The sequence below is a fragment of the Pseudorasbora parva genome, chromosome 25, assembly GCF_024679245.1.
Source record: "Pseudorasbora parva isolate DD20220531a chromosome 25, ASM2467924v1, whole genome shotgun sequence".
Taxonomy (NCBI): Eukaryota; Metazoa; Chordata; class Actinopteri; order Cypriniformes; family Gobionidae; genus Pseudorasbora; species Pseudorasbora parva.
Genome location: NC_090196.1, coordinates 8,510,593 through 8,532,697, shown reverse-complemented (window position 1 = coordinate 8,532,697; position 22,105 = coordinate 8,510,593). Strand labels below are relative to the sequence as shown.

At 36.7% G+C, this 22,105-nt stretch overlaps 1 protein-coding gene across 6 annotated transcripts in view; it reads left to right on the top strand.

Annotated features, from left to right (window-relative positions):
• The window catches only part of brsk2a (BR serine/threonine kinase 2a), a 348,751-nt gene that overhangs the window by 277,175 nt on the left and 49,471 nt on the right, over positions 1 to 22,105 (top strand). For all 6 annotated transcript variants that reach the window (XM_067435984.1, XM_067435983.1, XM_067435986.1 and 3 more), the window contains exons 8-12: positions 3,278 to 3,424; positions 13,352 to 13,383; positions 17,541 to 17,705; positions 18,077 to 18,174; positions 20,158 to 20,308. In XM_067435984.1, the coding sequence (XP_067292085.1) occupies positions 3,278 to 3,424; positions 13,352 to 13,383; positions 17,541 to 17,705; positions 18,077 to 18,174; positions 20,158 to 20,308 (593 nt within the window). The remainder of the gene's footprint in view (positions 1 to 3,277; positions 3,425 to 13,351; positions 13,384 to 17,540; positions 17,706 to 18,076; positions 18,175 to 20,157; positions 20,309 to 22,105) is intronic.

Genomic DNA, 22,105 nt, shown 5'->3' with positions numbered 1-22,105 from the left:
AAAACCATTAAAGTTAGACACGTTGATCAGTCAAGAGCAGTGCGATCGTTTGTCTTTTTGTAGTTTGACTTTGAATAACAAATGACTGCTGTCCCTTTAAGAACTGCCGCACTCATTGATCCTGAACACTGTTCCTGTTACTCATTCTTCATTTTTTTTCCTGAATTGTTTACGACTGTGTTTCCATACTGTTTAAAATGTGCACTGAGAATTTGTTTGAGTGTATTTGACCAATAATAAGCTGTAAAAAGAAGCGAATATTTGCACTTGTATGTCAGGGGCGGCTTTATTACGGTAGGCTATGTGTGTGTGCGCGCGCTTCAGATGTGATCTTGAAATCTGCGGGGATTCGTAGAATTATGTGCAATCCCGCGCGAAATTCAGACCGATCACTAACACTAACACGCTGTCGTAAGGAAAAGTCCAGCAGAACGCGCGTCCGTCGTGTTCAGAGGTTAACCGGCTGAATGAGAATATGGGGCTGCGCGTCAACTCGCTGTCGGTCAGAGAAGGAGAGGAGAGGAGAGCAGCTGGGATCGATTGTGTAGGCTGAGCAGGCTATCGTATCTTTTCAGATATTTCAGTATCGATATTTTTGACAACACAAGTTGCACTGTGCCGACCCAGGCTTTTTAAAAGTGAAATAAATCCACACTTCAGAGCCGCTTACCGGGCTTCCATGATTAGAACAAGCGGGCGCGCAAGCACCGGAAATCAGGTGGCCATGGAAACCAAAACTTGCGCGCTTGGAACCGAAGATCGGAACCGAAAATAAATTTTCTAAACGATTCCAATGGAATCGTTATTTTTTAAACGGTTCCAAGTTAGAACCGGTTCTCGATGCCCAACCCTAGTCTTATGTTACCTCATCTTATCTTATTTTGTCTATTCTCATGGCATCTTGTCGTCAAATTTTTGTCCATTCTTTCATTTTGTCTCGTTTTGTTTGGCCTAGTGTCAAATTCTTCTGTTTTCCTCTGGTCTCATCTAATTTTGTCTCATGTCATATCACCTTGTCTTGTTTTCATTCTCTTCTTTAATTTTGTCTAGTTAGTCTTTTCTCTCGTTTCATTTAGTCTCGTCTCAAGTTATTTTGTCTCCTCTTCAGTTTTTCTCTCGTCTCATCCCACTGCATCTCATCTCGTCTCATGTCACCTTGACTTTTGACTCTTTTATTTTGTCTCATCGCGTTACATTTAATTTGGTCTTGTCTCTTATCTTCTGTTTTCTTCTCTCGAGTTTACTTCTCTCATCTCATTGTCTCATCGTCTAATTTCGTCTCAGGTCATGTCACCTCACCTCATCTTGTCTTATTCTCTTTTTTCATTTTGTTTCATTTTAAGTTGTTTTGTCTCTTCTCTTCAGTTTTTGTCTCATTTCATCCAACTGCATCTCATCTCGTCTCGCAACCTTGACTCTTGACTCTTTTATTTGGTCTCGTCTTGTTACATTTCATTTAGTCTTGTTTTGTTTGATCCCGTGCCATATTGTTTTGTCTCTTCTGTTTTCTTTTCATCTCATTGCATCTCGTCTTATGTCTCTTTGTCTCTGTGTCATTTTTGTCTTTTATTTTGTCTCATCACATTCCATTTCATTTGGTCTTGTCTCTTCTTAGAGTTTACTTCTCTCGTCTCATTGTCTCATTTTTGTCTCATTTCGTGTCACCATGCCTTGTCTCATTCTCTTCTTTCATTTTGTCATCGTATTGAGCTTTTGTCTGGTCTCATATTGTTTAATTTTGGCTGTTCATTTTCATTCGATCTCATCTCGTCTCATGTCGCCTCATCTTGTCTGGCTTTGTCTATTCTCATGGCATCTTGTGTCGTAATTTTTTTGTCTCTTATTTCGTTTTGTCTCGTTTTGTTTGGCCTAGTGTCAAATTCTTCTGTTTTCCTCTGGTCTCATCTAATTCAGTTTTCCACTCTCGTCTCATCCTACTGCATCTCATCTCGTCTCATGTCACCTTGACTTTTGACTCTTTTATTTTGCCTCATTGCGTTACAATTCATTTGGTCTTGTCTCTTCTTTTCTGTTTTCTTGTCATGAGTTAACTTCTCTCATCTCATTGTCTCAATTCGTCTCATTTTAACTTGTTTCGTCTCTTCAGTTTTTGTCTCATTTCATCCCACTGCATCTCATCTGATCTCGTGTCGCAACCTTGAATCTTGACTCTTTTATTTTGTCTCGTTACATTTCATTTAGTCTTGTTTTGTTTGGTCTCTTGCCATATTGTTTTGTCTCTTCTTTTCTGTTTTCCTTTCATCTCATTGCATCTCATCTCATCTCATGTCACATTGACTTTTGTCTCTTTAATTTTGTCTCATCGCGTTGCATTTCATTGGCTCTTGTCTCTTCTCTTTGTTTTTTTCCTCTTGAGTTTACTTCTCTCATCTTATTGTCTCATTTTGTCTCAGTTCGTATCACCATGCCTTGTCTCATTTTTGTTAATTCTCCTCTTTCATTTTGGAATCCTATTGAGTCTCTTTTCTCCTTGTCTCATTTCTCCTCATTTCGCTTAATTTTTTTTTCTCATCTCGTGTCATTTGGTCTTGTCTCCTCATCTTGTCTTGGTTTGTCTGTTCCTGTTGCATCTCATTTTGTGTCTACTCATGTTGTCTTGTTTTTGTCTGTTTTCTTCTTTCACTGTCTCTCATCACTGCCGTCTCATGCTCATGCCGTTTTGTCTCACTTTATCTCATCACCTCATCAATCTTTCACTTGCATTTTTTGCAGTCTCATCTTGTCTGTCTTCATAACTCATTGCGTCTTTTGTCTTGTCTCGCCTTTCTTTTCTTTTCTTTTTTTTCTTTCCTTTTTACTTTATGTTCTCCTGAAGTTCACTCGTTCGTCCCTCTATGAAATATATATGTTGACCTGCTGTCGAAAGACAGACGGTACCAAAACCAAAAATACAATTGTCTGCTGACAGCCTGTGCTATGGCAGACTGAACTCTATGCTGAATACACAAAATCCTCTCAGATCCAAAGTGATTGGATTGCATTTATGTCTCTTTTGTTTTTTGTTATTCCTCGGTTTTATTTTTTCATCAGAAATGAAAATGAAACCTCATCATCCTCATCTATACCATGTCAGCACTACACACATGAAAAAGTTGCGAAGCAAGGTTTAATAAGTGAAAACTTGGCACTTATGGTTCAATCCTCTGAGCACTTTTCTTCTAATTTGTTCTATTTTCCAGCAATCCTCATTTACTCTGATTTTCTCCTCAGGCTGATGGATTTTCTTTCTTTTGTTGTCTGTGTCTTTTTCTTTCAGGGTGCGCTGCCGTTTGACGATGATAATTTACGAAACTTGTTAGAAAAAGTGAAGCTGGGCGTGTTTCACATGCCTCATTTTATTCCACCGGACTGCCAGAACCTTCTGCGAGGAATGATCGAGGTGGAAGCCGGCAAACGGTTAACGGTAAGTTCTGGCAATCTACTGAGTTTGAACTGATGGGATCATGTCCAATAGTTCATATTATTTCTTTGTTTTATTATTATTATTATTATTATTATTATTATTATTATTATTATTATTATTATTATTATTATTATTATTATTATTATTTAATGCTGGGCAACAATTAAAATGTTTAATCACGATTAATCGCATGAGTTTTCTGTGATTAATGGCGATTAATCGCAATATGCACAAAATTCAATAATGAATACAAAAGTAGTGTACTTTTATTTTAAAAGTGTTGCTATATGAACAAAAGTACAATAACATATAGTTTGCAAACACTTTAAACAATAAGGTGCTTTTTACAGCAGTTCAAAGTTAGTAACAGTTAATATATTTCTTGTAAATATCAACTTAAACATTAATTTAATCAAATTAAATATAAAAGCAAAACTATTTGCCACTGCCAGGGCATTAACGTTTTGTTTGGTTTGGTATTTAAAAAACAGGTTATGTCTAGAGCCTCAATCATACTATTGTAACATTTTGGTGCACACAGGGCAGTCAAAAGTTTCACAATTTGATTTGATATTGATTAACTTCGGGTCTATCAGGTAGAGTACATAGCAAATTGTACTGTTTTTGTTTTAACTCCCAACGGTGGCCAATTTAGTCCAAGATTAACGTGGCTTCCAGTTCGACCTCGTCCATGAGTGTTTCTTTAAGTGATGAGGTTATTTTTGAAAACTATTATAATTTGCAGTTATTCAATTTGTCAGTTAACATGTAGGTTATGACATCGATGTAAAATGAATAATAGTTTGGAGTCCTTGGAGACTCTGATACTATCCTCGAGAATAAGAGTGATCCTCTGTCAGCAACAGACTTTCAAAAAGGCTTTCAGATTTTCATATAGCAGTCTCAAGCAATCCCCCTCTTCACATTCGACACGGTGCCATCTAGTGTTCAAACGCGAAAGGCGAAGCTTGAATTTACGGATATGTCCCTCTTTGGCTAATGTACTTTCAAAATGGAGGAGCAACATGGCGACCGGCATTCGAACCCCTCGCCCGTATGTATTTTCAATGGTATAGTATAAACTTACGAGAATACTTTATTACTTAAAAGAAGTAAATATACATTAATGAGCACATATATTTTTGAAAGAACTAAGAATGAACTAAAAAAGTTACATAGTGTAGCTTTAAGTAATAAATGAAAAACAAAGCTACATTTCCTACCAACGTCTATATCACCGGCTGTGTTATCAGTTTTTACTGGTCGTTATCGGGGAATGCTATGCTGGATGGTGCAAGTAACCAATCAGAATCAAGTATTCTATAGAGCTGTGTAATAAGCTGCAGATAATATTCCTCTACGTGTTTTTCATGTATGATAAATACACTCAGCTAGCAGTAAGAGAAAGGTGGGATTTTAGTTCAGAAATTACATTTGTATCCTTGAATATGAGTTTATCTGCCTTAGATTCAGTGGAGAACCATAACACTGTAGCTCGTCTATAAAGAAAAAGTGGGGTTTGAAGTTTGATGTGCAGATAGTAAAGCTAGTCGGACGGTTCAAAGGTAGTGCGTTTATCAGCGGTGAGGTTGTGTGTTTGGAGATCTCCTCAGCATGCCCAGACACATCTGCTATCGCACTGACCTTTCTCTCTTCACAGAGGACGCATATTCTGACCAATAAAAAAAAAAGCTGCTTTTGACTCAAATAAATGCTAAAATCAGAGTCCTTCTGGAACTACTATCTGTCAGTTTGTCGGACGACTGTGTTAAACAATTTGACAGGAGAAAGAAGGAACCGAATATTTGCTGAGAGGCTATAGAACGCCATTGAATCCAAATCATGAACATATCTAGGGTCAAACTCTCTTTTTGTTTTTCTGTTTTTGCGAAGGGTCAAGGGTATTATTCGCTTCTCTGTCTTTGACTTGGATTAATCTCTTGAAACCTGTAAGGAACATATCTGGCTTGATTTTTGCCCCATAATAAAAAATAAAAAAATTTAATAAAAAAAAGAAGAAAAAAAAATTATATTTAGCATAAATAACACTTTTTTAAATTATTTTTTTTAGATTTTTTAAATTGTGAAAATGTAAAAAAAAAAAAAAAAAAAAATATATATATATATATATATATATATATATATATATATATATATATATATACACACATATATATATATACACACATATATATATATATATATACACACATATACACATAACATAACAACATAACATAACATAACATAACATAACATAACATAACATAACATAACATAACATAACATAACATAACATAACACACACCCTACGTTTGATAGTGTATTGTCTGTTTTTAAAAACTCTTGCTCAACAAGGCTGATAATACATGCACGTGTGTGTATTTAGATATACATAATAATTATACTCAGTACACACAATGAGAATCTGCAGAGCAAAATTGGGTTTAATTGTCATGAAAATAATAGTATAATGCATATATATATATAGTGTGTACTGAGTATAATTATTATGTATATTTGAATACACACATTCATCAATCAACTTTATTTATATAGCGCTTTTACAATGACGATTGTTTCAAAGCAGCTTCACAGTGTCAAACAGGACAATATTGCAACAAAATTTGATTTGGCTGTACAGTCGTTCTGCAGAAAATGATCAGCCTTGTTGAGAAAAACATAAACAATACACTATAAATCATAGTGTGTGTGAGTGTGTGCATGTTATATGTTATATATTATATGTGTGTGTGTGTGTATGTACGTATGTATGTACATATATATATATCAGAGTAACCTTGAGGATGTTTAGTTATCACAGTTCATAAGAAATCTGTTCTCTTCACATGGGCCGTCGACCACCTCTGCCACGATTACCTCGCTCTTCTTTTCAGACACAAAGCACTCAGCAGGAAGAGTGTTTCAAGACTTCCATTGGAAGCACAACTCAAACTCTGAGTCTGCATGACATTTCTGAAATAATATGTCCAATAATTTCTCCTAGACTACAAATGGAGACTTGCTGAGGTCTCCTGGTTCTCAGACGAGATCTTAACAATTGTTAATAACTGTCTCACTAGTTTCTTTTTTTTCTTTCTCCTTGAGAGTTTTAGGTGTAATGCCTGAAAAAGACAGAAAAACGCATGACACAATGGCCTACAGCGATCTCGCTGTACTCTTCCAGAACATTGTCTTATGATCACATCCCTCGTCTCGTTACCTTGTTCTCGTTACCTTTTACGAGCGTGGCATTTTAATGAGTCAGAATGGCTTTCAAGGACAAGCAGGAAACACACGTCTTTAAGTCAGTGATGGAGTTTGATAGTGCACTGAATTGTGAAACATCTTCATGTATCTGAGAAAGCCATTTAACAATGTACATTCACAATGAACAATGTGATGATTCACTTTCTTAATGCAAAATTCACAACAGACATTCTTGAAAATACCGTGTCTTATGCAGCTGGGAATAGAGATCTATATTTTATATTCTAGGGCTCTGTGTTCAAGCTGAGTCTCCAGCGTGAGTCCTCTCTTTACTATAAAACTATAAAATCAATAGGCTCTCACATTTGCAATCATGCTGATATTCGGGAAAACAGCCCTCTGTGTCCGGTTATGAATATAAAAAGCAGTAACTCATACATTTCAAGAAATTATATTTTTTTTCCCCAAAAAGTTTTTTTGGGTGGCATTTTTGCCCCAAGCCCCCATTAATTTCTGTGATGGCGGAGGTTTGGGGGTTTGGGGGTTTCTCTTTTTTGAGGATAGAGGCCCCTTCTGATGCGCGAAATGGGGGAACCATAGCAAAGTTACTGGTGATGGGGCCAGTGAAACTATGAATATTGACAGAGATAAATATTCTGCAAGGCAGTAAAAATGTCTTATTGTTGAGTAGTTCACTTTAAAATGAAAATTACCCTCTGATTTACTGACCCTCAAGCCAACCAAGGTGTATATGAATTTATTCTTTCAGATGAACACAGTCAGAGTTATATTAATACACATCCTGGCTCTTCCAAACTGTATAATGGCAGTGACATGTCCATTGAGTTTGAAGCTCAAAAAAGTACATCCATTCATTATAAACCTAATTCACGCGGCTCCAGGTGTTATTAAAGGCCTTCGGAAGCTAAGCGATGGGGTTTTGTAAGAAAAATATATATATTTAAAATTTTATAAAGTAAAATATCTAGCTTTTGCCAGAACGCCTTCCTTATTCAACTTGCGGAAAAACTTAGGGTTGTTTCTTCCGCCCCCTCATCCAACAGGAATGAGAACAATTGACAATGGAAGGCAATCGAGTCTTAAGCCCCATTCACACCGGCAGTGACACGCAGTGACAAAGCACCATGATCCCATTCATTTCAACGGAGGGCTGGTGATTTTGTCCTCAAAGTTGATGTGTTAGAAGCAGGAAAAATGGGCAAGTGTAAGAATTTGAGTGAGTTTGACAAGAGCCAAATTGTGATGGCTGGGTCAGAGCATCTCCAAAACTGCAGCTCTTGTGGGGTGTTCCTGGTCTGTCAAAAGTGCTCCAAGGAAGGAACTGTGGTGAACCGGCGACAGGGTCATGGGGAGCGAAGGCTGGCATGTGTGGTCCGATCAAACAGACTGTAGCTCAAATTGTCGTTGGCGATAGAATGTTGGCGTATCAAGTGATGGGAGACAAGCATCAAAAGTTCAGAATTGTTACTTTATGCAAATGAGCAGCGAAGTCATACACCGATCAGGCGTAACTTTATGACCACTGACAGGTGCAGTGAATAACACTGATTCTCTCTTTATCAAGGCACCTGTTAGTGTGTTGGATATATTAGGGAACAAGTGAACATTTTGTCCTCAAGGTTGATGGGTTAGAAGCTGGGAAAATAGGCAAGTGTAAGAATTTGAGTGAGTTTGACGAGGGCCAAATTGTGATGGCTAGACAACTGGTTCAGAGCATCTCCAAAACTGCAGCTCTTGTGGGGTGTTCCCGGTCGGCAGTGGTCAGTATCTGTCAAAAGTGCTCCAAGGAAGGAACAGTGGAGAACCGGCGACAGGGTCATGGGTGGCCAACGCTGGGGAGTGAAGTTTGGCCCGTTTGGTCTGATCAAACAGACAAGATACTGTAGCTCAAATTGTCGTTGGCGATAGAATGTTGGCGTATCAAGTGATGGGAGACAAATGGCAAAAGTTTATAAAAGTTATAAAGTTTAGCCTAGAAATCTAGACGCACCCTAGCGGCAGCAAATTTAATTTGTCCGCAAGTGTTGTCTAGGCACTCTCAATACCATTCTGAGCTGTGTTCCTCACAATCTGGACGGGCCAATCACGTCGTGTATAGAGTCGGCGGGCGGGGCCATAAGGACGACGGCCGAGTTGCGTTTGCGTGCTTCTAGTAAACACAGAAACTGGCGAACGGCGGCGGTCTTTCGAATCAGCTCTGACCGCGTCTCTGGAAGACTTGGAGTTAAGCTTTTCTCTGAGAAAAGAACAAAGAACGGCACTGAAGTCATTCTTAAAAAGGGAAGATGTGTTCGGAGTTTAGCCGACCGGATACGGCGAATGTTTAATCTGTCAGCGAGCTCTGCTTCACCTTCGTTGCTCTGGTTGGTTATAGCGCTATCCTATCGCGTGCAAGGGGAGTTTGAAAGGCAACCGTTTATCCCGCCCCTCGGATTGAGCCCTCTCTATGGTGAGTTTCCAGACCAAACATCTTGATGTGGGTCTGGCTTGTCAGGCTAATAAAAGTTAGCAATAAAATTAGAAATTTAGCTAATTTCATGAGCAACAACTAATAGAAGTGAAGACAGTCAGTGAAGCTCACGTCACCGTCTCGAGTGCAGGCGAGTTCTGGAACGATTTCACTGTTTTATATGATTTAACTGTAGCCACATACATGGATATAATAAAATTATGCGTGGAAAAGAAACTGTCTGCAATTTTAGTGAATTTGATTCATACATTGAGGTTTCATGTTGTTAATCATATGATGTGATGAGCAGTTTCAGTTCATATTATAGTTTATCCTACATTATGTTTATTACCAGGGACAAGAAATGTATTATTTGTCAAATTCGAATGATGTTTTAGTCGTTATGAACAGCATGAGTCAGTTTAATGTTGGTTGATTGATTGTTAATCTGCTTAATGATAATGAACTGAGCACTGCTGTAGTTTAAATCACAACAGTCTGCAACAGCAGAATGCTACTTTTAATTATTGTAAGTCAAATTAGAATGACTTCTAATTTTAGTTTTATATATCATTTGTGATTGCATTTTCTTAAGAAATGGCCAGGCGTGCAGTCCACCAGCGACTTACAGGTACAGGACTGACAGGAGTCGCTGGTGGTGGTGTGAATGGGGCTTTACACTTTAAGATGATGAGGTGATTTATCCACATTTTAATATGCCTTAGGACACAGAGCTGTTAAGATGGATGGGTAGAATCTGCGATCTCGGACCTTTCTGGCCAAAGTACATTGGATAATTTATTAAAGAACCAAACTGATGCACTCTCACATTCTGCACAAATGAAAGTAGATATATTTTAGCCACCTTAACATTGTCACACAAAGTTCAAAGCGAAACTTGCACATGAATGTTTTTACACAAATTTGCACAATGCATAAAAACACTGAGTAAGGCCCCATATATACACAGGAGAATACAGGGCTGTCTGTAGCCTAAGCCAAGGGCTTGACATTCTTTGTCTGGGACAAATAAAATATAAAAATAGCTAGAAACGCGAAAATGATTCAGATTTTTTTGTTGTTTTATTATATTTAATGTAAACAGCAATTGATGAGTGTATCTCTGCCTCTGGTACGTTAACAAGTCGCGTTGAGGCTCGCTCTGCCCGTCTCTTTGTGAGAGAAATTCGTGGAGAAATCAAAACAATTGAGCAGAAATATAAACTCACAGAAGAAACATACTGGGGTAAAACTGAGTTTTTTTGTAGTTGTTGATATTTATGATTTATGATATTGTTAATAACACAAGTCGACTTTGCAATCGTGAATTGTGTATCATGAATGGTGTGGCCTAGTTCAATAAACAAGTAGCCTAATTAATATTAAGTTACTTAAATTTTAGATCCAAACAACCTTTTTTTGTTCCATTTCACCCATGATTTCACCGACGAAAATAGTTCCAAAAGAAAGCAACACTCAGCAAGGTGTTTTGTTACTGAATGATTCAGTGTTTTGAATGAATCATTTGAATAAACGACTCAATGACTCGCTCATGAAGATGATCACTTGTTGCCCCCTATTGGCGGTTATGTTTAAAAGTATGATTGCATGTTTTATTTAGAACATCAATCTTATAACATTATTTATTGCAGCTGTATCTTTTGCAGTTTAAATTATTTAATTTGATTGGTATCAGCCTATAGTGTCTTTACTATTATAACTGAATTTATTATTTAAATGTAAGAATTTAACATGAAAGATGATGCAAACATTTAATAAGATTTTTAAAAAATGGCCTTTATAAAATTAAATAACACCCTCGGGTGATATTCACCCGAGGGTGTTATTTAATTTTATAAAGGATAAATATATTTAATAAAGGACATTTATTTAATTTTATAAAGAATATCACAAATTTGCAGATTTATATCGGCCTATGTAAAAGCTGACAGAACACTGATGAGAATATTACTTCAGAATCAATATAAGTATACCACCAATTTAATTTAATTTGATTAAATTAATGTTTAAGTTGATATTTACAAGGAATATTGTAACTGTTACTAACCTTTAACTGCTGTAAAAAGCACCTAATTTGTTTAAAGTATGTGCAAACCATATGTTATTGTACTTTTGTTCATTTAGCAGCACTTTTGTATTCATTATTGAATTTTGCGCATATTGCGATTAATCGCGATTAAACATTTTAATCGTTGCCCAGCACTTATATATATATATATATATATATATATATATATATATATATATATATATATATATATATATATATATATATATATATATATATATAAAACTCATCCATTAAAGTGTTAAAATAGCATCTGTGCATTTTCTTAGATAAAAATATTTCCTGAATGATTTTTTTTTTCATTGAAGGATTTTAAGTACTGTACGATACATATCATAGAAGTAGACGATTGAGGGAAACCGTAGACAGCAGTTATGACCCCCTCAAGCATATATATGCAAATAATAATTGGATATCACTGCACCTCATCCCTACACACCTAGTGATTTGTCATCACATGGTGATGCATCTTCTTTGATATCAAAAGTGAACGGTGATCTGTGTGTCTAGATTACCTGCAACCCTGGACTCACTCCGGTATTAATCTTGTGCAGCCAGACTTTGGTGCTCTTGATGTGGATTTGCGTTCTCTCTGGCCTTCGCTTGCACGTCTATGAAGGTCACGAGACTGTAGGGTGTCCCATTTGTCTTTTTTTTTTTAGAAGGTTTGCTCATGTGTGCACCCTCAGTGGCCCTTTTTCAAAGCCTGCAACACTTGACTTCACAGCAGATGATAGGCACTTTAGAGGCTGGGGCTCTATCAGCATATTTTGGCCAAGAAACGCCCCCTCATTGTGGAAGAGATTGTCTGAATGACATGTAAAGCGACCAGCTGTGTTTGTTTTGCTTTCATGTGCCACTAAGGGGCAGGTAAATGTGAATTCTTGAAATCTTTCAGTTTTGATTTAGTGAACTTCACAAACTTTACACAATCAGCAAGTCATACATAAAACTACATCATCGTTTCAAATTGACGCTCTAAATTAAAATGTGTTTGAAAATATTATTAAAATAAAAAAATATTTACCAATAAATTAAAATCTAAATGTTCTCATCATGCTCTCTTCATTTTAAAATCTAAATTAAAATCTAAATATATATATATATATATATATATATATATATATATATATATATATATATATATATTCAATCCCACTAAATTAATATTATAAATTGACTCTTATTTTAAATATGTTTGACTTAAAAAAAAGAAATTACTTAATTTACTCCAAATAAAATCTAATTAGATTTTAAAAAATATATATAATTATCACACCAAATGAAGCAGATCTAATTTAAAGGTCCCGTTCTTCACAATTCCATCTTTCAAACTTTAGTTAGTGTGTAATGTTGCTGTTAGAGCATAAATAATACCTGTAAAATTATAAAGCTCAAAGTTCAATGCCAAGCGAGATATTTTATTTAACAGAAGTTCCCTTTCAAAGCCTACAGCGAGCGGCCGGTTTGGACTACAGCAGGAAGTGCAGGGATGTAATGACGTCACTAGAAAAGTTTCTTGACTAACCCTCCGCACACAAGAACACGCAAAATAGGGGGCGTGGTCTTGTTGCTCTCCCACGTGGAGAAGAGCGCGCATTCAGCACTTGCATCTACCCGTTATGGTAAGAGGCGGGACCTTTCCGGGCAAAGTGCGCTAAGCTGCTGTCCAATCACAACACGGGAAGCGCTGGCCCAATCAGAACTCGTTATGTATTTCTGAAGGAGAGACTTCATAGAACAAGGAAATCATCAGGCCGTTTTTAGGACGGAGAAAACAGCGCTTTACAGATAAGTAATTTGTGTGAAAAATACAGTTTTTTTACACGCGAAACATGAACTCATGTTATATTGCACACTGTAAACATAATCAAAGCTTCGAATACACGCAAAGAACGGGACCATTAAAAATAAAATTAATATATAAACAAATTAGGAATATTCCAGATTACGTTTTTTTTTCTCTCTCTCTCTCATGGCACTTTACATGGCAAATCCATGCTTTTCCAAATTTTATTTATTAAAAAAAAAAAAAAAAATTTACTTCTATAAATACAATTCTCTCATCATAGACAATATATGTTATCTAGTTGTTTGATTAATTGCTGCTGTTTTTCTGATGTGCATCTAACAGTCTCAATGTGTCGTTCTCTTACAGTTAGAGCTGATCCAGAAGCACACGTGGTACATGTAAGTACTGAACTCCCATGATTTCTTAGTGCTGGAAACAATACTTGTGTCTTACAGAAACAGAATGACTATAAACGGGATGGGCATTAGGGACGGAGCGATAGATGGTGATCAAATGTGTGTCTGCCCCTGAGAACTAACATCATTCTGTGTGTGTGTGTGTGTGTGTGTGCGTGTGCGGGTATGTGTGATAAATGGCACAGACCCCACATGTCAGCAGCAAGGACAAATTTCCAGAGCCCCGACAGGGATTTGCTGTCCACTCGCATGCTCAAGGCGTCATCGTCTGGCTTCCTCAGGAGAGAGAGAGAGAGAGAGAGAGAGAGAGAGAGAGAGGGAGAGAGAGAGACAGCAGGCGAAGGTCGGCCTGACATGCTCGCACTGTGGCCTCCTGTCTGACTGCCTCTCTGGGGTCAAAGACATGGCAGGCACACTTCCCGTTCAGCGCCGGCGTTTTTAAGCTGAATACTTATGTTTTTAGCTGCTCTCATATACACCACCATCTTTTCTAACAGACGGCTACAGCAAATATTTAGAATAGGTCTGAGAAAGGTGGTTATGAAGACGCTTGTCATGGATTTAGGGTCATAACAAGCTTTCAGTTGTTAAGATTGTGCTTTAGCAACGCTGAGAATGAAACACATGCTTGTGCCGCCCTATTAATTGCGCTCTGACACTTTTTAGAACCAGACGACAGATGAAATGGAATATGCGTTTCTGTTTTGGGATTTATTGTCTACAATTTATTAGTTCATGTTATTCCAATGATTATTTCTTCATATTATTTATTTTAAAAAACAATATTGGTTAATATTGAGGAATTGTATTTTCATTTTTAGTTGCCGGAATGGTTTAATGTGTGGAGAAAATGTGCAAATTTGTAATTATATTAAGCTTTTTGTAATTCTATAAGAAAATATTAAAATGAAACATTATATTCAATTTCATTAATTTAATATCACTATGTATGTATGTATGTATGTAGCCAAATAGTTTACCATGATACCATGATATTATATTATATTAATTATATATATCTATAAAATGTTCATAGTAGTGCTGTTAAATGGATTAATCACATCCAAAATAAAAGTTTATATATACACTCACCTAAAGGATTATTAGGAACTTCCTACTAATACTGTGTTTGACCCCCTTTCGCCTTCAGAACTGCCTTAATTCTACGTGGCATTGATTCAACACGGTGCTGAAAGCATTCTTTAGAAATGTTGGCCCATATTGATAGGATAGCATCTTGCAGTTGATGGAGATTTGTGGGATGCACATCCAGGGCACGAAGCTCCCGTTCCACCACATCCCAAAGATGCTCTATTGGGTTGAGATCTGGTGACTGTGGGGGTCATTTTAGTACAGTGAACTCATTGTCATGTTCAAGAAACCAATTTGAAATGATTTAAGCTTTGTGAAATGGTGCATTATCCTGCTGGAAGCAGCCATCAGACACCCTGACCCGAACCGATTTGCACTGATCATAAATCCAATATGTAAAAATAATATTATATTTAAACATACATATGAAGAAAAAAAACATTGTTTAATGGCTAAAACAAGTGTAGTAATCTACAGATAAACGATTGTTTCAAAGTAGCTTCACAGTGTTAAACAGGAAAATATTGCAACAAAATTTGATTCGGCTGTGTAGTCGCTCTGGAGAAAACAGCGATGTTATCAACTCATTTCAGTTCATCATAGTTTTAACATGAGTCACACCGGTCCGCTGCTGCGCTCGGCTCATTACAGGCTCGTTCTTGTCAAAACGTCCATGTATTAAAAATGGCCGGGTCTAAATCGGTCTTGGGCTCATGATTACAGTTGTTGTGTCGGGCCATGCATGGCTCGGACACAACATGCACGGGCTCGGGTAGGGTCGGGCTTGATTTTTTGAGCCCGATCTAAGCTTTAAAAGGGATGGACATGGTCAGAAACAATGCTCAGGTAGGCCGTGGCATTTAAACGATGCCCAATTAGCACTAAGGGGCTTAAAGTGTGCCAGAAAAACATCCCCAACACCATTACACCACCACCACCAGCCAGCACAGTGGTAACAAGGCATGATGGATCCATGTTCTCATTCTGTTTAAAATTCTGACTCTACCATCTGAATGTCTGAACAGAAATCGAGACTCATCAGACCAGGCTACATTTTTCCAGTCTTTTTCCTATTTGTAGTGGAGATGAGTGGTACCCGGTGGGGGCTTCACAAATGCTTTGCTGCATACCTCGGTTGTAACGAGTGGTTATTTCAGTCAAAGTTGCTCTTCTATCAGCTTGAATCAGTCGGCCCATTCTCCTCTGACCTCTAGCATTAAAAAGGTATTTTCTCCCACAGGACTACCGCTTACTGTTTTTCCCTTTTCACACCATTCTTTGTAAACCCTAGAAATGGTTGTGTGTGAGAATCCCAGTAACTGAGCAGATTGTGAAATACTCAGACCGGCCCGTCTGGCACCAACAACCATGCTACGCTCAAAATAGCTTAAATCCCCTTTCTTTCCCATTCTGACATTCAGTTTAGAGTTCAGGAGATTGTCTTGACCAGGGCCACACCCCTAAATGTATTGAAGCAACTGCCATGTGATTGGTTGATTAGATAATTGCATTAATGAGAAATGTAACTGGTGTTCCTAATAATCCTTTAGGTGAGTGTGTATGTGTGTGTATATATATATATATATATATATATATATATATATATATATATATATATATATATATATATATATACATATATATATATATACATATATATATATATATATATATATATATATATACCGTAAATCCTCTAATATAGGCCCGGGCTTTTATTTTACTCAAGCGCATCGCGGCCCAGGCCTTTATTGGAAGGAGGCCAGAATTAGAGGCAGGCATCAATTTCTATTTGAGCAAATTAAACTACCAGTAGAATTAATAAAAATTAGATTTTGCATCTATTTCAACCTATAAAATACTAGGTTTATTTATTGAAAACGTACAGTTACCATAACATTATGGTATGCATACTGGACATTAACAACACATACCGGTAATTCAGGCTAAATTCCAGTGTAGAAATATGGTAACAAATACGTAGCAAACACAGGCTACCGGAAGTGCATTGTAAACACTTAACCATACACGGTGATAATTAGGTTATTGATTCATTACAAAAGGCAACAGACACCTTACCACTCCAAAGTTTAACCATTCCTGTCTCGTTTGGTTTAAAGTAAAAAAATCCTCCAATTCTGTTTAATCCTTGTCCTCCTCAGTTTCTTCCTCCTCTACATCTCTCGCGCCAGCCTCTACAACAAGTTCATTATTGTACAGCTCCTCTTTGTCCTCCTCATGTTCCGCCCCGGCCATTATTAGAGACCGGCCTTTATTTACTTTCGGTGACAACGAGACCGGCCAATGTTGTACACCCGGCCGCTAATGGAATACAGGCCAATATTAGAGGATTTATGGTGTATATATATATATATATATATATATATATATATATATATATATATATATACCATAAATCCTCTAATATTGGCCTGTTCATATTAATATCTTCATTAGTTAAACAGATGTGTAGACATTGATACCGTAAGCCTAGCTCTCTGCCATAGAATATCCACTTTTTTTTTTTTACAATATAATACATTTTCAATGGATAAAATGTTTAAAAGTGGAAAAAACAAAAACACGTTTCATACTGAAAAATGTTGCAGTACAGAAGTAATATTAGCCATTTGCCACTATAAATCGAGTTTTCCTCGACAACATAGCTTTAATATAGGATAGATAGCATATTTCATTTGACTTAAACAAAAATGAAGACATAATTTTCTCCATTGGTTTATTTTTTATAGTTTTGTCTGAATGAATGTGACCCCACTACAACATTTCAGACCCTCTTTTTCATTCACATCAAATAAAAGAAATTGTCCACAAATGTCCCTCTGCCATTCCAAATCCATATGACTTTCTGTGGAACACAACAGGAAAAATGCAACAAAATGTTCACACAGTATATTGTAAATGTTGGAGTATATTGTCACTAGCGGCTGGTGATAGAAGAAAGTCTCTTGTCTCTGGATGTCTTTGAGCTGCTGATAATCTCAGTGTGGCAGGGATTCATGTCACTGACTGGCTTCTGCTCTCTTCAGAGGGGGGAAGAATGAACCAGAACCGGAGCAGCCTGTACCCCGGAAGGTGGCGATCCGCAGTATCCCTTCAGGCGACGACATCGACCCTGATGTTCTGGAGAGCATGCACTCACTTGGGTGCTTCCGTGATAAGAACAAGCTGATGAAGGACCTGTTATCTGAGGAGTGAGTAATAACACTCTGATCTAGGATTAGATTTCACATCTGGAGTGAAGAAAACCCAATGGCTCTCATATGGGGGAAAAAGTGATCATATTATATAAATGGATAAAGATCTTGTTGTTTAGAATTAAAAAGTTAATATGTAAAATTAAATGACCCAACGTCTTCTCCACTATCCAAAGTCTTACTCAGTTAGGACTAATCGTTTTACTTTTATTTTTTATTTCATTTGACCTTTTCCTGATATTATTAGTGTTATATTTATATTGTATGGATGTATAAAGACAGCAGCAATTTAGCCATTTTATGTCATTTTCTAATATGATTTTTTACATATCTGATACATGGCTATTTCTCGCCTCTTGTTTTATCAGTGAAAATCAGGAGAAGATGATCTATTTCCTTCTGTTGGATCGTAAGGAGAGATACCCCAGCCACGAAGACCAGAACCTTCCACCTCGCAATGATATCGGTAAGAAATAAGCATTCAGATCTCAGATCAAACCAAAACAGAGCTAATAAATTCAGAGAAGTACAATTAAAGTATATATGTGAGATACGCATTCCAAAAAAGTTGAGAAAAGTAGTAATAAGAGGCCGGAAAAGTTAAATGTATGTGTAAGGAACAGCTGGACGACCAATTTTCAATTTATTAGGTCAATTAGCAACATGATTGGGTTTAAAAAGAGCCTCTCAGAGTGGCAGTGTCTCTCAGAAGTCAAGATGGGCAGAGGATCACCAGTTCCCCCAATGCTGCAGCAAAAGTTATTAGAGCAATATCAGAAAGGAGTTTCTCAGTGAAAAACTGCAAAGAGTTTGAAGTTATCATCATCTACAGTGCATAATATCATCCAAAGATTCAGAGAATCTGGAACAATCTCTGTGCGTAAGGGTTAAGGCCGGAAAACTATACTGGATGCCTGTGATCTTTGGGCGCTTAGACGGCAATGCCTCACATACAGTAATGCTACTCTAATGGAAATCACAACATGGGCTCAGGAATACTTCCAGAAAACACTGATGGTGAACACAATCCACCGTACCATTCGCCTTTGCCTGCTAAAACTCTATAGGTCAAAAAAGAAGGAATTTTCTTTTTAAAATGGACTGTGGCAAAATGGAAAACTGTTCTGTGGTCAGACGAATCAAAATTTTGAAGTTATTTTTGGAAAACTGTGACATCATATCATTCAGACAAAAGATGACAAGGACAACCAGAGTTGTTATCAGCTCTCAGTTCAGAAGCCCGCATCTCTGATGGTATGGGGTTGCATAAGTGCTTGTGACATGGGCAGCTTACACATCTGGAAGGGTACCATCAACACTGAAAGGTATATCCAAGTTCTAGAACAACATATGCTCCCATCCAGATGTCGTCTATTTCAGGGAAGACCTTACATTTTCCAACATGACAATGCCAGACCACATACTGCATCAATTACAACATCAAGGCTGCGTAGAAGAAGTATCCGGGTACTGAAATGGCCTGCCTGCAGTCCAGATCTTTCAATCAATCAATCATTCAACTTTATTTATATAGCGCTTTTACAATGACGATTGTTTCAAAGCAGCTTCACAGTGTCAAACAGGACAATATTGCAACAAATTTGATTTGGCTGTACAGTCGCTCCGGAGAAAAACAGTGATGTTATCAGCTCATTTCAATTTATCATACTGTGACAATGTTGGCAGATCAGTATTATAGTTTATAGAATAAAATATGACCTAAATAATTAATCTTATTTGTATATTTAGTAAGAACATTAAGTTTTGTAAATGAAGTTTCACGCAAGAGATGGGTTTATTTAGGATGGCGGGTCAATTACACTAGAGTAATCAACCCACCCATAGAAAACATTTGGCACATCATAAAGAGGAAGATGCAACAAAGAAGACCTAAGACAGTTGAGAATGGGACAGCATTCCTATTCCTAAACTTGTCTCCTCAGTCTCCAGACGTTTGCAGACTGTTATAAAAAAAAAGAGGGAATGCCACACAGTGGTAAACATGGCCTTGTCCCAACTTTGATTGAGATGTGTTGATGCCTTGAAACAACTTATCTTGCTCTTAAAATTATATATTTTTTTGTTTAAATATTTTATATGTCACCTATGTTGTATTCTGACATTTGAAACTTCCACATCATTGCATTCTGTTTTTCATCTCAGTTTGTTTTTTTGGAATCTGATTTGTATGTACTGTATATGTATATGTGTATTTGTATATATGTATAACAAGTGTACATATATACACTGATCAGGCATAACATTATGACCTAATATTGTGTTGGTCCTCGTTTTGCTGCCTAAACAGCCCTGAAATTTTATTTTAATTCTATTTTATTTATTCATCAACGTTGGCTTTTTTCCAGGCCAAGAGTCTATGCAAAATGTGGTTCATTGAAAGGCTCTCAGTGCTTTAAGCGTATGCGTGTGCGTGTGCGTGTGTACACAGATCCACCCCGGAAGCGCGTAGACTCGCCCATGCTGAACAGGCATGGGAAGAGGAGGCCAGAGAGGAAGTCTATGGAGGTGTTGAGCGTTACAGATGGAGGTTCACCTGTACCAGCACGAAGAGCCATCGACATGACACAGCACGGACAGAGGTGCAGAAAACATCCATAATACTTATATTCAACTTTTCCATCCATCTCTATACTTTTCACGATGACTTACATTGTTCGTAAATTAATTTTTTTCACAAACTAAGGGACGAGTCCAAATTATGTTTTGTGTTAAACAACAGCATCACCGAAAAATATTTTACATTACAACAAAACAAAAAAAAGATTATATATATTAGTGAAAAACCATCAAATGTGAGGTGTCTCACAGAGAAATCTATGTTTTTTTGCTGTAAATTGTAAAATCTTCCTTTTAATTTCCAAAATTTTTACATTTAACAGAATTTTACTGCAAAATTACATGAAATATCCCACCATTTCAGGGATAGTTCATCCTTGAAAATTAAGACTCAAGAATTAGACTTAAGAATTAAGACTTGAGAATTAAGAATTATTTACCCTGGTATTGTATGCTCGTATGCCATATTCCCTTTTGACTTTTTCATTATGCAGAATGTTTTTTTTTTAAAGGCAAGTTTATTTATATAGGCCTAGCTAATTTCAAAATTAAAGTGTTTTACATTAAAATGATAAAAAAACAAAAACATAAAATAATCACAAGAAGTGCCTAAGAAATAAGAATGACAATAAAAGCAAAGAACAAGGCTTTGATTAGAAATTGATGTAAAATGCATTAAAAGAGTAATAAAAATAATTAAAAGGTGATATAAAGATAAGGTAGAATGCAATCAGTTGAATGTAACAGTGTTCATTCAGTAAATGCAAAGCTAAACAGATGTATTTTGAGTCTGGATTAAAACATGTCCCATTCGCACTTGTCCATATAATGGCCTAGTCTCTTAATAAGTAGGGTATGTTTTTGTGCATAATGTGCAATAAAATAATCAGAGCCTTATCTCCCATTTCCTTCAAAAGTCAGTTGCGTTTGCACCATGGCTGAATTTGCAAGCAGAAAAACTGAACGCTTCTCTAGCTAACTAGGAAACGGGTCTGCTCGTCTAATCATACACCCGGCCGTATTGAGCGCCAATAAGGCTCCAAGTGTTTGGAGGATATACAATAGGGTTTGGTGAAAACAAACCAAAATTCGATGTATTATTTAACATAAAAACTGACCTCGTTCACTGTTTTTCCATGCTTCCATGTTTGTCAGACTGAATTAGCACTGCAGTTCACGCTGACTCGCCCTGAAATTAAATTGAATAAAAATGTGATTTGAAATACATTGCTTACAAATGCCCCACAAAAAGTATCTGTGTACTTTCTTCACTGAGTTGAACATGTCCAAACCAGAACTCTGGTTGTCAGATGGTCAGAATGACAGTTAAGAGATGTATATGCACTAACCTCTTGTTGCAACAATTTAAGTAGCCATATATAATTTATTTAGGTCACTACATAGTGAGTATATCACTACCAAAATATAACCAACACCTGAACACATTTTCTCTGTGCTTTCTTTGCCATAATATGTGTGTATTATAAACACAGTTAAAGCTTTGAATGAAAAAGTAAAATGAAATGAAAGAAAAAATGTTTATAACATTAAAGTCAAGAGTTAAGATCCCAACTTAAGCAAACAATGATCACTATAATGGTGACCAAAAAAGTTGGTGAGACTTTCCTTAAGTTATCCTGACTGTTAACATCAGGTGTTCATCACTAATGCTCAATCATCACTCAATTAATCACTTAATTATACCATTAACTTTAGCACTGCTTCAGTTTTCCTTTTCTGGACTCTGGATTTTTGTGTCTTTAAAAGCTTTATTCTGGTCTCTATTCACTACCATGATATGGACGAGAGTGCATGTGGGA